Genomic DNA, 17,178 nt, shown 5'->3' with positions numbered 1-17,178 from the left:
ATTCTGCCTGGACAATGAGGTCCAGTGCCGAGGGCCTTCTGGCGGTTTCTCACGGCGAGAAGCAAAGCTACAGGGAACCAGGCAGAGGGCCTTTTTGGTAGTGGCGTCCGCCCTGTGGAACACCCTCCCATTAGATGTCAAAGAGATAAACAACTACCTGACATTTAGAAGACATATGAAGGCAGCCCTGTTCAGGGAAGTTTTTAATGTGTGATAATTTAATGTATTTTTAATCTTTGTTGGAAGCCGCCCAGAGTGGCTGGGGAAGCTCAGTCAGATGGGCAGGGTACAAATAATAAATTATTATTATTATTATTATTATTATTATTATTATTATTATTAACCTTTCTCTCCTCCGCACCTTCCCCATCCCCATTATTCCATACTTTATAATTCTTTCTATGGTCCTGATCTGTTAGAGCAAAAGAAAAAACAAAAAGCCAAATTAAAGTGTTTGTAGACCCAGATTTTTCTTAATTTGGGGAATACTCAGAGCATGTGCAGTTTTGCATTTTAAAACTCACGTAAAGCAGAGAGCCATCATGAATACAGGAATAAACCGGGGTTTGCTTCTGATACCATGATGCAGAATTTGGAAATTATTCTCTATTCACTTTTAAAAGTGAATGCCATGAAATGTTATCAAAAAACAGAAAGGAATAAATCATGATGTCACAACCATGTCAGTCCAGATGCTGTTGCCCCTGGCACCTGCCGCTCTCTGCGTGGTCCTTTGGGTGGTCTTTGGGTGGTGGGCCCTGTGCTTCTGCCCAGCTGCACTGCTGCACCCACAGGACTTCGTTATAATAGGCAGTGAGTTCCCTTGATCTTAGTTGGGTTTATTTCTACATTGGTGTGTGCTGTGAATTACTCTTTTTCTTCTTCCTCCATTTTGTACATTCCTGGAATTCCATCTCCTTGCAACACAATAACCTTGATTTGTCTTTATCTCCCTTAATTCTAGTCTTGAGCTGTTTCCTCTTCCTGTTTCAACATTCTGCTGTGATTGCCTGCCTTTTAACTCTCTTGACTCACCCTGGGCATCTCAAGCCACAGGAAGCAGGACACACAAAAATTCAATTCCCCTCTCGCATTCGGTGCCCTTGGCAAATTAAAAACCACCTTGACTTGAATTGCTTTTCTCTGCGATTGCCTCAACGTGGGTTTTGAGACCCCTTCCAGGAGTGCCCAAGGTCTTTCCTTTTTTAAAAAAAGCGCAGTCCGGTATTAAGAAAATCTTCCCTGTTGTGAGCAAGAAATGAGGGCTGATTAACTCTAGAAATACTTCAGCATGATCCCTAACTCTCCAGTTCTTAAATGTGACTTGTGAAATCAGTATTGCATTTCAACAATTCATAAATGATCATCTTATTATTTTTTATATTTTTTAATGAAACTGATAATTAGGGAACTTGAATATCATACCTTCAGCCCCTGAGGACAAAAGAAGGCTGTGGAAATTAAAACCATTTGTGTAAATAACTGCAAAATATGGCAATCATAATATGCATATGAATAGGAAAACTTAGGTAAATTAAATTTAAATAAAAATTGGTTCCAAATCTCTTCATATGACACATTATGTAGAGCTCAGTGGTTCATTCTCCTGCTGATCGCTGGATACTTGTTTTACCACAGTGGTTCCCAAGGTGGGCAGTACCGTCCCCTGTGGGGTGGTGGGATTACCTACCGGGGGGGGGGGGGCATTAACTGGCACGGGGGCAGCAGGGGAGTGCTAGAGTGTAAATAACCACCAGACTTTGAAAAGCTGGTATCACTTGATTAAGCTCATCAGTTTTGTTGAATTAATTAAACTAAATAGTTTTAATTGGATTTCGAATAAATGTGCAGCCAGTTGTTATTGTTTTATTATCTTCCTTACTGGGTTGTGCAAACCACAGTTTTGAACTATGCTGGGTGGAGGCACTGGGGATGAGTTTATGGAACCAAGAGGGCAGGGGCCTGAAAAGGTTTGGGAACCAGTGATTTAGCACATGGGCAGGGAACACCTGACTATGGAAATAAGAGACAGGACACGTATACTTATTTCTTTCTCCTTCCTTCCATTTTCCAGCTTAGGATCACACATCTCTGCTTCTTTTTTACACCCATGAGTGGACCAATACAGGATGTGGCCTGTACCTGCAGTTATATTGGACTCATTGTAAGCCAGATAGTACAAAACTTAACTTATCTGGTTTACTGTGCTTCCTCTTCACAACTCTCTCCTCTTTAGATACAATCTCCTTGCCACGAGCACATTAACAGCCAACCAAAACAAAATGATCCATGGTGCTAGGCAGAGTTCGCCTGCACGTCTCTGATTTTCTTTTATCTGTCCTGCTCTGCTGTGCTGGAGGGGGTTAGGATGTGTCAGAAGTCACCTTCTCCACCAGACTCCATCAGGCTGCACAGGGACAGAGTTGGGGGTGGACTTCACCATCAACTGTACCCACTAAAAGACATGGACAGAAGTCCACAAAATGGGTTGTTTGGGAAGGGGCAATGAGGACAGAGACAAGGATCCACTGCATGCTAAGACAGTCCAGATAGCAAAGGGACCCTTCAAGGCCCATTCAGATCTGTTGCAGCAAGAATTGTCAGAATTCCTGCCCCTCTGAAATTCCATCATGGCCTTTGTAAGCAACAGGAATCTAGATTCAGTCACGCTACACTTGGCCGGAAGTTTGCGTATCACCCTAGTTCCCGCTATGGTGCTAAAACACCATGTAGGATTTAGGTGCCTCCCCTTTCCATCTCCATTATATGTAATATGCAGATCCTCCTGATGGGTGCTGGTTAGGGGATCAAAGAACCCTCAGCAGGATGCCATATCATTGGCCCCTAAATGTAATCCCAAAATGCAAGGCCATGGAAGTTCGAATCAATGGCATTGTGAATAAAATAAAAAGTGGGGAGAGGACAGTTGCCAAGTTTTATGGTTGCTGCCATGCTTTTTTAAAACTACTACTCTATATTTAAGCTCTTCCATAGCTTTTGTTTCATGTTTGCATCAAAGCAAGTGTGGATTTTGAAAGGGCTATACAACTGCTCTGGGCTGTAGCAGGTGGAGTGAGAGGAACTGCTGAGTAAATTGCTCTTCCTCTGGGAGCACCAGGCCATTCTTAATAAAGGGGAAGAAAAATAGTATCAATCCCTCTTTGCCCTCCACCCCAGCTGTGCTTAATGCTGAAGTCCCTGATTGTTGTTTCAACAGAAGTTTTGCTGCCCTTGCTACTGTTTCCTGCCCCTGTTTTGACAGCCTTCCCCGGGGAGTTTTGCAGGGCTGTCAGACTAGGCTCCCTGACAGCTGAATATATTGGCCTGCACAGACTGCCTGAGACAGGAGTGGCCAATGTGGTGCCCTCCAGATGTGGTACTCTAACTCTCATCAGCCTCATCCAGCATGACCCACAGTCAGAAATGATGGGGGCTGTAGTCTGACAACATCTGGACTCTAGAAGGGAACAGGTTAGACATCCCTGGTGTGTGGAGTGGAAATTGCCACTGTTCACTTATTCATCCTATGTCTGGAATGAATATGATCAGTATTCCCTGCTGTTGCTTTCAATCTGCAAATTAATTATTGTCCCCCTCATTTGCATTATCCTTCCCTTGCATTGAAATGAATGGGGTAGAATAATATAATGACAGTGTAAATTATGTAATTGTGCCACAGAGGACAGTGAGACTAATAACATAAGTTTTGGCAGAAAGTGAAATGCAGCAGAACAGAAGTGATGCTGCATACAATGATTACAGGGCAGAATGGGGAAAGATGCTGTCTTGCATCTCTGACTGCACAAAATAGGCTGGATGGAGCCAAGTACATTATCATAATCATTATCATATTTATTTATATCTCGTATTTTCCCTGGCCAGGATTCAAATTACACAAATTTTAAAAACACAGATGAAATACAAAAAGTTAAAAACATGTAAAAGATAACTGTTAAAAACTAATTAAACTCTAATAGAATTATAACAATATAAACAAACAAATTATTGAAATACAGATAATAAAAGCCTCACAGCACTATTAAAGCCCTTTCCTTAAAAACCCCCAGTCCATTTCAGAACAAAGTCTTCACCTGCCAGAGGAAGGACAGCAGTGAGGGAGCCAGCCTAGATTCTCTAGGAAGGGAATTCCAACGTCTGGGAGCAGCCACCAGGATGGCCCTCCCCCATGTCCCCATAAAGCTGGCCTGTGAGAGTGGTGGGACCAAGAGATGAGTCCCCCCTGAAGATCTCAGAGCTTGGGCAGGTTTGCGTGGGAAGATAGTCTTTCAGAGATCTTAGACCTAAGCTGTATAGGGCTTTATAGGTCATAACCAGCACTTAGAATTGTGCTCAAAAACAGACCAGTAGTCAGTTACTCAGACAAAAAGAGAGAAAAACATTGCTTTGTTGAACAGTCATATTGTTCCAAAGCTTATTGGTGCCCTCTGTGTTTACCTAGCCTTCACTGTTCTCTGCCTCATGTGACCAATTGACTTTTGCAATCCATGTGAGCTTCTCCACCCAGTGGCGTAGCGTGGGGGGTGCAGGGGGGGCCGGCCGCACCGGGCGCAACATCTGGGGGTTAGGGAAATCCACGGGTTAGGGGGCGCAAATCCACGGGTTAGGGGGCACAAATCCATGGGTTAGGGGGCGCAAATTACTTGCCTTGCCCCGGGTGCTGATAACCCACGCTACGCCACTGCCTCCACCCCAGCAACATTTGTAATGTTTTCATCGCAAACACAGCATCATGACACCAATGCTGCTTTAAGTCTGGGTTTGCTGGCTTTCTTCTTCCCTCACTGGTAATTTTTCATTTTCTGTTGTGCCTTCTAGAATTTGACCCCTGGAACAGGGACTGTCTTGTTTTGTAATCTCTAAATGGTGCTAAGCCAGATGAGTGCCAGGATTCCGCGTCTTCCCTCACCCCACTGCCTGCCCTTCTTAGCATACCAGCTGTGGTACACTGATCCTTGTTAACTCAAACTGGGAAACCATGGCTTATTGCCACTTTAGTAACCAGGATCTTAAACCATGGCACGCATACATTCACATTACACACACACACATCTCCTGATATCAAATATTGAGGAGGTGTTACAACAAAATATGCAAGTGCAGCAAAACATAAAATACCGTCAGTACAATACAGAATCATTGTATAAATGACTGGCTCAACACAAAACACAACTTGCAGTTTGAAGCAAAGGACAAGATGGCACCCTTCCACTCCAATTCCATGTACTAAAGCCAGCCAGGCTGGCAGGGTGAATCTTACTTCAACACTAGCTATAGAAGAACATATTCCACTACACCTGAGAATAGCAAGCTGGTGGTGCAGGCCCACTTGTGTGTGGTACACACAACTCTGCTCTCTAACACTTGACCATCAGTTGCCCCCCACTCCAGTCTGCTGCCTGAGGCAGTTGCCTTATTCTGCCTAATAGCCGGGTCAACTCTGTTCCAGGTATAAAGTGTGAATTGGCCTTAGTGTTCTGATTTAGTGTGGCATGCACATTTGTCAGTGATAGCTGTGCAAGCTACTGCAATGAATTTCAATGAATCACAAAGCTACCCATTCTACTTTTTGGCCACTTCCGAATCATACATTTAAAACACTTTGATACTGCTTTAAAAGCAATGGCTTCCCCACTCGCAAAGAATCCTGAGAACTGTAGTTGGTTAAGGATGCTAAGAGCTGTTAGGAGATCTGTGTCCACATCACAGAGCTACTAATCCCAGCGTTTTCTGTGAAGAGGGATTGATTCTTAAACCACTCTGAGAGGCGTGGTTTAGTGTGGCTCTGTGAGGGGAATAGAGGTGTCTAGTTTTCTAGAAAAAGAGGTGGCGGAACTCACCATGAACACCTCCCTCGTTCTCTTAGAATGGCAATGGCGCCTACCTGAGAGGTGCTCGAATAGAGTTCCAGCAGGTTCTGGCTCAAAAAAAAAGCTCTGGTCCTGACAACTCTCAGCACCCTTTAAAAAAGCTACACTTCCCATGATTCTTTGAGGGAAGCCACAACTGTTTATAAAGTGATATCATATTGCGCTAAATGTATGTTTCAGATGTGACCTTTGTTTTGCTTTTCCACTACAGATTGGTGTGGCTTCATTTTGCCTGCTAGTCTCTGCTGATTTAAGCTCACATCTGCCCCTCTCTCCTCTTCACTCCCCCCCCCAAAAAAAACTTCTGACCCATCATGAATGCTTCTTCAGCTCTTCCATGTAAGTGTACCTCCTTGACCTACACTGGACATAAATTGTGTGAGCCCCGCCCTGCCTGCCTTCCTGCAAAATTCCACCGACCTGCCGAGCCAGACAGCCTGTCTGCAGGACCCACAAAAAACCCTTTTCCGTCTCCTCGGACTTCCCTGACAGCCGATAAGCTGTGAACATTCTGCAGTGCCTGCCTGTCTCTGGGTGCGATGTGTGTTGCAGCTCACAGCAATTTTCTTCCCTTGAAGAAGCTGTGGGTGGCTTGAAGGGTGTTTGAATGGGAGGCAGCAAGCTGCCCTTGCAGCACAGACATTTTGTACCGCAGGGGAAATCACTTCTCTAGGAGCCCAGGATGCCAGATATGCTTCCATCTAGGGTGGTCCCATGTGACTGCTGAGTCAACATTTGACATTATCCGACAGCTTGTGGACGTCTTGCAAGATAATTGTATGGACCTTTGTTCATTCATCCACTTAAGCCAGCCTTCACCAACTTGGAATCCTCCAGGTGTTTTGGATGGGAACATCTGGAGGGCACCAGGTTGGTGAAAGCTGGATTGAAGAAACATTGCCTTGGGAAGCTAAAAAATGCACTGCCAACTCTGTGGATGGAGCAAGCTTGTTTTCTGCTGCTCCAAAGGAAAGGACCCGAACCAATGGATTCAAATTATGAGGAAGGAAATTCCAACTAAATGCTAGGAAGAACTTTCTGACGGCAAGAGCCTTTTGAACAAACTGCCTCAGAAAGTGGTAGACTCTCCTTTGTTGGAGGTTTTTAAGCAGAGGTTGGATGGCCACCTATCAGAGATTCTTTAACTGTGATTCCTCCACTGCAGGAGGTTGGAATAGATGGTCCTCAGGGTCCCTTCCAACTCTACACTTCTATGATTCTTGTATTCATCTGCCTGATGATGGTACCCATGGATTCATCTCTTTCTTTTCTGCTGTGTAAGTGAATGGCTGCTGATAACTGATGGCCTGCTTGTGTATTTGATTCAAGTTAGTGGCTATTGCCTTTTAAGCAATAGCCTATCAGTGGCTTGGAGAACAGGATTTGGGCGACACCACTGTAACCTGCATAATTCTGCCCATTCACTAAGGTCAGCAGGGAAGACCCTAACCCTTTGTGAGGTGGGTGGATGTGATCACAGGGGCTTCCACCATTGCAGCACTTGCTCTTTGGAACTCCCTGCTCCCTGCTCTGGTAGTATTCTGCTGTCATCTGGAAACAGCTTTGCTCAGCAGGCATTTGACCTAGGTGTTGGGTTGACTTTACTGCCCGCCTCTCTCCCTTTTGGTATCTGTTCCCTCTGGTTCTGACTGTTAACCAACCTGCTGTTTTTGTTTGATTGTGGTTGATGTATCGATGCCTTTGTCCTGGGATAGCTCAGTTGGTAAAGCCTGAGGCTGTTAATCTCAGGATCGTGGGTTAGAGCCCCACACTGATTTCTGCATTGCAGGGGATTGGACTTGATGACTCTCATGGTCCTTCCAATCCTATGTTTCTATTATTCTCTTTCCGTGTTGGCCATCTTGCTGCAGACCCACACTATACATTTAACACAAATTCAGTGCACATTTAAAAGACATGGCTTCCCCAGAGAATCCTCCGAATTTTAGTTCCCCCTCACAGAAATACCATTTCCAGCACCCTTAATAAACTACCATTCCCAGGATTCTGGATGGGAAGCCACATGTTTTCAACCAATTCCAATCTGTTACCTCCGAGGATGTGGACAGGCTGCTTGGACGAGTGAAACCAACCACCTATCTCCTTGATCCTTCCCCATCTTGGCTTATAAAAGCAAGCCGGGAAGGGCTGGGCGATGGGCTTCGCAGGGTGGTGAATGCTTTTCTCTGTGTGGGAGCCTTCCCAGACCCGCTGAAAGAGGCAGTTACCTGAGCTGCCTGTGGCAAAGGCAGATCTAGGAGCACCTTGAAACTCTCATGTTCAGTTGCCAATATCATAATGCTGTTCTACAAATCTGTGGTGCAACCGCATTTGGAATGTTGTGTACAGTTTTGGTTGCCTCGCTGCAAAAAGGATATTGTACAGTTGGAGAAGGTTCGGAAAAGAGCAACCAAAATTATTAAAAAGATAGAGCAACTCCACTGTGAAGAAAGTATGCAGCGTTTGGGGGGGGGGTTAGCTTAGAGAAAAGGAGAGTAAGAGGTGACATGATGGAAGTTTAGAAAATCATGCTTAGCATAGAGAAAGTGACTAGGAAAACATCCAGTGAAGTGGAATGTTGGAAGATTCAATACAGATTAAAAAGTACATCTTTATGTAGCACATAGTTAAAACTATGCAACTCACTTCCACAGGAGGCCATGATGGCCACTAACATGGATAGCTTTAAGAGATGATGATGATGATGATGATGATGATGATGATGATGATAAATATTATTATTATTAATAATTGTTTATTTATATCCCGCCCTCCCCTGCCAAAGCTGGGCTCAGAGCAGCTAACAAGTAAAAATAGCACAGTGTACATAAAATCACACAGTCAGTTAATTAAAAAACGTTCTAAAATCAATTCAGAATCAAATTAATGGCAACCATTGGGCTAGAGTTCTATGAGGATTACAGAAGGAGAGAGGAGTCAGACTGTGTCTTAGCCAAAGGCCTGGTGGAACAGCTCCGTCTTGAGGGCCTGCAGAAAGATGTCAAGTCCTGCAGGGCCCTAGTCTCTTGTGACAGAGTGTTCCACTAGATCGGGGCCATGGCTGTAAAAAGCCCTGGCTCTGGTTGAGGCCAGCTTAACCTCCCTGTTGCCCAGGATCTCCAAGATATTTTTATTTGAAGACCGTAAGGTCCTCCGTGGGACATACCAGGAGAGGCGATCCTGTAGGTATGAGGGTTCTAGGCTGTATAGGACTTTACAGGTTAAAACCAGCACCTTAAACCTGATCCTGTACTCCACCGGGAGCCAGTGCAGCTGGTATAGCACTGGGTGAAAGTGATCCCGCAGCGAGGACCCCATAAGGAGTCTCGCCGCGGCATTCTGCACCCGCTGGAGTTTCTGGGTCAGTCTCAAGGGCAGCCCCACGTAGAGCAAGTTACAATAATCCAGTCTGGAGGTGACCGTTGTGTGGATCACCTCAGGGTGAGGTCAGGGCGAGAGAAGTAAGGAGCCAACTGCTTAGCTTGGCAGAGATGAAAAAATGCCACCTTTGTTATAGCTGCAATCTGCGCCTCCATGGAAAGGGAGGTGTCGAAGATTACACCCAAACTCTTAACGGATAAATTAGGCAAATTCATGGAGGATAAGGCTAACCATGGCTACTAGCCACAATGGCCATGCTCTGTAATGCTTCTGAATATAATAATAATAATAATAATAATAATAATAATAATAATAATTTATTTACACCCCGCCCATCCGGCTGGGTTTCCCCAGCCACTCTGGGTGGCTTCCAACCAAATATTAAAAACAATACAGCATCAAACATTAAAAACTTCCCTAAACAGGGCTGCCTTCAGTTGTCTTTTAAAAATAAAATAGTTGTTTATTGCCTTGACATCTGCTGGGAGGGCGTTCCACAGGGCAGGCACCACTACCAAGAAGGCCCTCTGCCTGATTCCCTGTAACCTCACTTCTCGCAGCGAGGGAACTGCCAGAAGGCCCTCAGCGCTGGACCGACGTGTCCGGGCTGGACGATGGGGGTGGAGATGCTCCTTCAGGTTTACAGAACGTGGTCTTAGTGGCCACTCCCAGTCACCAGTCTAGGTGCCACACACTGAATGCCAGTGGCTGGAAACCATAGTGAGGTTGTGTGAGTTTTGTACTTGGATCAGTTTTGTACTTGGATCCTGCTTGTGGGCTTCCCACAAACATCTGGTCAGTCACTGTGAGTAGAGGTTGCTGGACTGGATGAGTCATTGGCCTGATCCAGCAGGCTATTCTTATGTTCTGATGTTCTTAAATCTAAGCAGCACTTTTCTGCCAAAGCTGCTCATTATTAAGACTCAGGTGGATAGCCGTGTTGATCTGTCATAGTCATACTAAATAACAAGATGAAAGATGAAAAAATCTTTTTTAATAATTCCAGTGGAATTATTAAAGATCAACTAAATATAAGCTTTCAAGGTATGAGCTTTCGTGTGTAATACACACTTTGTCAGATACTCTTTGTTGTTATTAAGATTGTTGTCTTTGTTCTCTGAAAGCTCCAAAAACAGTCAAAAGTCGTCAGTGAATAGGGTAGTCTTAAGAACATCCAACTCAAGCTTTTTTGCTTCTAGCTTCAAGAGAAGATTTCATCCTGGTCTCTGACTAGACAGTTGCAGGAAAATGGTCTTTCAGATGGAGCCCAGCTATTATAAAAATGAACAATTCAAGTTTAATAATGGGTACCAATGTAGAGTGAGTCAGCGGTTTGGGTTCTTTGTCTTGTTTTTAATGTCACTATCAGATCCAAGGACAGTGTGTTTGTGAGGAAAGAACTTGCACAATGAGGCCTGAATGGCTTTGTCCTTTTGCCAGCAAAGGATCTGCAAAAAAGCAGTGAGGCATTTAATGAAGTCTGGAATATGGGTTTGTGTGTCCTATGACCAAGGGTGGGGGAGGACTTCGTTTGCATTTTAATGTGAACCCACCTAATTCACATTTCCTGAATTAGTATGTGAACAAAAACTACACCCATTATCCTTTAAAATCCAACCGTTTCTGAATTTTAGGATGTAGTTTGCCAGCCTCAAAAGACACAAACCAAGATTAGCAGAAAGTGTGTGCAAGAATGTGTATGTTGGTGAGAGCAATGTTCAAAAAGCAAGTTACCTTAGAGGAAATTGCTTGCAAAAACATGAATTTTGGGGAAACTTTCCTACAAAAACGTGTCTGTTAGGATAAGCCTACACAAAAATGCCTATGAATTTCAGCTAGGGCTTAAAACAGTTTTTTAAAACAAACTTAATTCTTTATTACGTAAAATTAATACACTTATTGATTCCAGAAAAAGCCTCAAAGTGGTCTAGAAAGAGAATAAAACAATAAAATTATTAGTAAAATACAGTTAAAAACAACTGTTTAAAAAGTATTCCCCCCAAATAAGCTAAGCAATAAACTAAAAATGCACATCAATATTCTAGATACCTGGGCAGACTTGTCCAAACAAAAATGGTTTTTAGCAAGAGCCAAAAAGCATATAGTGAAAGCACCTGCCTAATGTCAGGTAGGGAGTTCCCAAGTGTAGGTGCTGCCACACCAAAAGACTGTGGGTAACCTCCAGACTGCCCAAAATAACTTACTTATTTCTTTATTATTATTTTTATTGGGTTTTTGATAATTTTGTACATATAAAACATAACCATTTCAAGCATTAAAATACAAGATTCTTTTGAACCTTCAGACCTCCTTCCTTCCCTCCATGGGTTCCAAATTTAAGTTTAAATTTGTTGCATCTTTTACCATTATCCATCTATTATATAACCATAATTATCATAAATAATTCCACATCACAAGTGCCATTACATCCCATTGGGGAATAATGTAATGGCCAAAAATAAACTATGTAGAGAAGGGGTGAACAGAATTTAAGATTGGGGGAAAAATGAAATGGGAAGAAACTGAAATCAATAGATTCTTCTATCCCCATCACTTCAGAATGTAAGGATTATATATTTACTGTAATGATGATGGGATTGAGGACAGAAATACATCTGTGATTAAGGAGTGTAGTTGTGAGGTCAGGGTGGGGCCCCCAGTGCCAACCCCAACTTCCTCTTTCAACTGGTTTTGCCCCATTTTTTTAATAAAAAAACCCCAAGCTAAAATAAAATATAAAATAACCATCTTGCAAGAGCATCATGTTGACACTGTGCAAATATAACTTTGTCATCCAATGTTTTGACATAGTTTTTTGAGGGCATGGAAGGTTTCCTTTGCTGGACTTGTTTTCTCATGACATTTTTACAATTGCACATTGTTGCAAATAACAACAAAATTATCGGATGGACAATAGAACCCTTCTTTCATTTTTTATCAAATCTAAAATCAAATCTGAAAACACTCTTCTGGAGCGCATCTGGATTTGCTCTACAGGCTTCTGATGCAGAAAACATTCTGAGAGTGTGAAATTACAAACATGAGTTGATGTAGATACTCTCATCTTCCTTAAGCACTTTGCTCTTGGGGAAATTTTAATTTACTGGCCAATGGATGGACTTTAGGCTGACAAGGAGCTGCTTCTGGGTATTTTCCAAAACTAATTTGAATAGTAGCTATAATAGTAGCTATAATGCCATCCAACCTGTCAAAATGTGAAGAACTATATTGGCTGTGATTAGCAAACCCTGTAGGCAGGGGAAGCACAGCTAATGAAATACGAGGGGAGGCAATAAAATAGCTTCCTTGCTCCCTCTCTTCCTCTGCCCCTTCCAGTGTGATCCTAGCAGGCTTTCAATTTCATTGTTTCTCTGCCTTGGATCCTCTGCCCCCCTTTGGATTTTTCTTCCCCAGCAAAAAGCATGACATGGGCAAGTTTGTGAGTGAAAAAAAACACAGGGTGTGCCATAAGGTACACTGAGAAACTTATGGAATTGTTTTTATGACTGTCAGGGAGAGAGTTTGGAAAGGCACGGACAATGTTTGCTGAAATCTTGACAGCCAAAATTTCAGCTATATAAAATGTGTGGCAGTTAGGGTTGGGGCCACATGTATCTCCTTCCCCTTCCCAATGACTTAGTGAGTCCAGACTAAATTAGGCAAAGCAGTGAACAAACCAAGAGCAATTGTGAAAATTTTGTAATAATTTAAGCAGATTGCAGAATGCATCTGTTTGTGGTGCAGAGCTTAGTGAAAGTATTTTGGGTGTTTTAAGGACAGGGTACATATAGCCCTGAATAAAACGAAAGAGGAGGGATGCAAAATGCATGAGGGAGGATGTTTCTCTTCTTACTAGCTGGTTTTCTGCTTCACATGCCCAAGCATAAATTTAGAAGTATGGTAAAATTTAAAATTCTGTACAAAGTACTGGTACCAAGAGAAACGTTTGGATGTGATTAGAAGTCACCCTAACTGCACCCTTGTGTGGTAAGAACTGGTATTTCATGGTGCTGGATCAGCCTGTAAGACTTGCATCCTTTGCTACAAGGCTTAAATACGAAATTGTAATGATATACTGTATTGCAAAGTCAAACAACAGCATCCCACTTGCTTGGAGCTGCCAGTAGAGTCTCTTACTTGGGATGTAAAACCAATGTCTTGGATTTGAGACATTAGAAGAACAAGTCCTGTCCTGCAAGCCTGTCCTGCAAGTCCTGAGGCATAGGTTATTCTGTTATCACGAATGCCTAGGCCCAACAGATATGCTACACAGCATCCTTCATCAATTTAGTGCCTTCTAGAGGTTTTGAACTACACCTCCCATAAGCCGCAGCAGCTTTGCCTGATGGAAGTAGTTCTACAAGGGCATCAGGCTGGCAATGGCTCCTCAATAATATATTTTAAAAATCTAATGCAATCCATCTTTGTAATAGGCAGGGCTTGTGTTGCAGAACTCTTCTGCCAAAGGTCTCCTGAAAGCATTAGGGAAGCATCATGCTTGAATGGTGCACAGTGTATAACACAGTAAAAAGCAGATGAACCATGTTGATGACTGTCTCTTTCCCTCACGGATGGAAGGGAGGGGCAGCTCTTGAAGCCTGTAAACCAGTGAGCCAAAGGAAGTCAAGACTTATCGCTAAGCTTATTGAGTTCACCATGTGTGTAGTGGAAGCAGGGACCATGGAACTTTCTTGTAAACAGCATTATCTGTGAACCTGCTGGGCATGTGATCTGCTTCCTTCAGTGGTTATAAACCTGGGAACCCAAGACAAAAAAGAAGAAAGTCAGCTCTATTATCTCTGAGTAGCTGTCTTCTTCTTCAATATATCTTTTGGTAATGTTTCTCCTCTGTCTTATTGATCCCCTCTCTTTGTGTAGGGTGCCTGGGGATCCCAGGTACACCACTGTGACTTCTCTGATGGAAGAAGGCAAGTTAGAAATGTGAGAAATAAATAGAAAATGTTGGAATGTAAGGAATGTATTTTTCAGCAGTATCTAAACAGCGGACAGCCTCTTAGAGATGCAGTATTTGGATATAAGTGTCTTGGATGGATCACACCAACTATTATTTCTGCCAAACAGCACAGGTTTCTGGCGTTGCATTCTGTCAGCTTTGCATTGGCTGAAACTGCATACCCTCCAAGAGTCTCGATTTTCCAGAGGATGCCCCAGAATTACGAAAGTCATCCCAGCTTCTGATTTGATCCTAGAATGTCCTTTCCCCCCTCCAGTGCTGCCACCAATGAGCTCAAGGAGGAGGAGGAGCCGATGCTTGTCTCAAGTGGCAGTAGCATCCCATTGCCTCTCCATGGCCGCTGCTGCCAGCCTCCTTCCTTGGGTAGCTTGCAGGGTTTGGTGTAGAGAAGGCGAGGAGGAGAGGCTATCACCGCTGAGGCCCAGCTCTGAGGCTGGCTCTGAGGGGCAAGTGGAGGGCAGGGCCACCCCAGAAAGGGGGGCAGAGTGGAGCGCAAAGAGTCTTGATTTCACCCTTTGTAAAATTTATTTATTGGTGTGTGTGTGTGTGTGTGTTTTGTAAATCTTTCAAAGAACAAAATAAAATCCAGACTAAAGGTTTTCTCAGGATGGCAGAGGGGTGGGTGTTGTGTCCCATTGCTGTAGTGGTGTTGGCACTTGCCCTTCCTCTGCTAAGAAATGGCCTGCATCAGGGGGGAATGGGGGGGTGCAAGGAGGGTCAGTTGGGGTGGGGGAGTGAGACATTTTTCCTGCTTTCATCTGAGGAATGTTGGAAGGTATGAAACTGATCCCACAATACCCAGCACTTGACACCTCACATCTGTAACTGCATAAACTGTGGTGTCATGGTCATTACAAAGCTGAGAGATTCCACCCTCCACAGATTTGTCTCAAAAGCTCATTGCAAAACAACAACAACAAAGAAACAAATGAAAACCCATTGCAGTTGTGTCTCTGTGATTTTGAGCAAAAGCAGAGAGTGATGTGGGGTAAAAGTGAGTCTACAGCTTGTAAAAGCAGGCATTAGCATTGTCCAGACCAGTGAGCAGGATCCATAAACTCTTACGTGGGTTAAGGGCCCATTCTGACCTATCGGTGCAAAGAAGCTTCCTTGACCGATGGGGCGTTTTCCTCTACATTTCCTTCTTCTGAACTGAAGCTGGTTGGTGGTGCAACAGATTAAGCCCCTGCCTGCAACTGCACAGGTTGACAGTTCATGCCTTCCTACAGACTTCAGTCCTGACACTGTGGACGTCTTGCTCACATGTAAAGCCAGTAAAGTGTAGAGTGACAGGCTAAGACTGGGCAGATCCAGGCTCAATCGAGCGTTCTCTCATTCTAAACCAGGGGTTGCCAGTGTGGCACCCATGGGCAGAAAAGCACCCTTGAGGCCTCCCCTGGTTACAACAAAGCCTCTGAGGCCTTCACTCACTGCCCACTTCATCATGGTACAGGTAAGGGTGGTTACCATTTCTCCCAGGAAAAGTACATAAAGTGGAAGGAAGAATTTGTAAAGAGTGGTGCTCTTTCCCACTTCCTCATTCAACCCTATATGCTTTTCAGGGATCAGATTAATTCAGCTGGTGACTGGGATCTTTATCCAGATCCCCTGAAAAACTGAAGTGTGTGTGTGTGTGTGTGTGTGTGTGTGTGTGTGTATACTCACTTTTTTCCTTCCTGTTTCTTGCATAGGAGGTGAGTGGGAGCTGATTCAGGGGACGGGAAGAAAAGTGACCAGAAGGAGTGACATCACTCACTCACAAATAAAAATGTACCCATGGTCCTAAAATGGCTGCTGATCATTGGTCTAACCTATCTCACAAGGTTGCTGTTGAGAAAAACAAGGGGCTATTTTGTTTTTGGAGAAAAGAACAGGTTACAAAGGAGAGAAATACCATCAAAGTTGCCTGCATGAGCATCTGACTAATGACCAAACGAGCTTGCCGGCTGGCACATAACTAACTTTATCTTCTCTGTGTTCCGCAGATAACACACAGCCTTTTGTAGACTTCCGCCCAAGTGTTCCTGATGTTATCTTCGTACACAATGCTACAGAAGTGATCGTGCCTTGCCGGGTCACCTCGCCGGATATCACACCAATGCTCCTGCTGGTGAGCACACTTCTTCTAAGTCTCATCTAAGAGGAAATAATCAATTCCGCAAGTGGCATAACCAGATTATGGGTGTAATCCAATTCTTGGTAGCGGCTTGGAATAGGATTTGACGGACTTGTCACCCGTCATAGCGTTTTGCTTCAGTTCTCACTTCAGCTATTTTTAGCTGTTCCTGATCCAGCCCTTTAGCTTTCTGAAAACAACACTATCGACCTAGATTGAAAGCAGCGTGCTGAGGATGAGCATGAATGATTCCAGATTGAGAAAAACACAAACTTTAGGGTTCATACAAGTTAGTGTGAAAGCATCCTAAATTGATAGTGCCTCTGGAAGCAGATTCCATAGTTTAATTATGTGCTGTGCGATTAAGTACTTTCTTTTGTCTTCATCTCCTACCATCCAGCTTTATTACACTTCTCTGGCTCCTATTTTTTTGAGAGAGGGAGAAAAGAGTCTCTCTAGCCACTTTCTCCATACCATACATAACTGTACACACTTGTATCCTATCTCCCTTAACTCACCCTTTTTTTCCTCAGGGCTCATCCACATTTTTGCTTGACCCGTATTTTGATTCCATTGTGTGCTGATGAATTCTCCTGGGTCAGAGAACTTTTCTCATTGTCCCGCAGCTGTGCCTTGTGAAAATCTAAGGTAACTCGGTTAAGCAAAATCCCTCCTCAGATTTTCTGTGAATCTGATAAGATCTGATTTAGCAGGTCAGATTGGATTTTCCCAAAGCACAGCCACAGAACAATGAAAAAAGCCCTCAGACCTGGGAGAATTAATTGGGACAGGATATGATCAAAATACATGTCAAACGA

General features: G+C 43.6%; 1 protein-coding gene across 5 annotated transcripts in view; it reads left to right on the top strand.

The window, feature by feature from the left end:
• LOC307207618 (vascular endothelial growth factor receptor kdr-like) overlaps positions 1-17,178 on the top strand; it is a 196,994-nt gene that overhangs the window by 60,167 nt on the left and 119,649 nt on the right. For all 5 annotated transcript variants that reach the window (XM_079961607.1, XM_079961610.1, XM_079961611.1 and 2 more), the window contains exon 4: positions 16,230-16,354. In XM_079961607.1, the coding sequence (XP_079817733.1) occupies positions 16,230-16,354 (125 nt within the window). The remainder of the gene's footprint in view (positions 1-16,229; positions 16,355-17,178) is intronic.

Source organism: Podarcis cretensis (assembly GCF_951804945.1).
Source record: "Podarcis cretensis genome assembly, chromosome: Z".
In the NCBI taxonomy this organism is placed as follows: Eukaryota; Metazoa; Chordata; class Lepidosauria; order Squamata; family Lacertidae; genus Podarcis; species Podarcis cretensis.
Note: the sequence above shows the minus strand (reverse complement) of the source record. Positions and strands in the feature narration are given on the sequence as shown.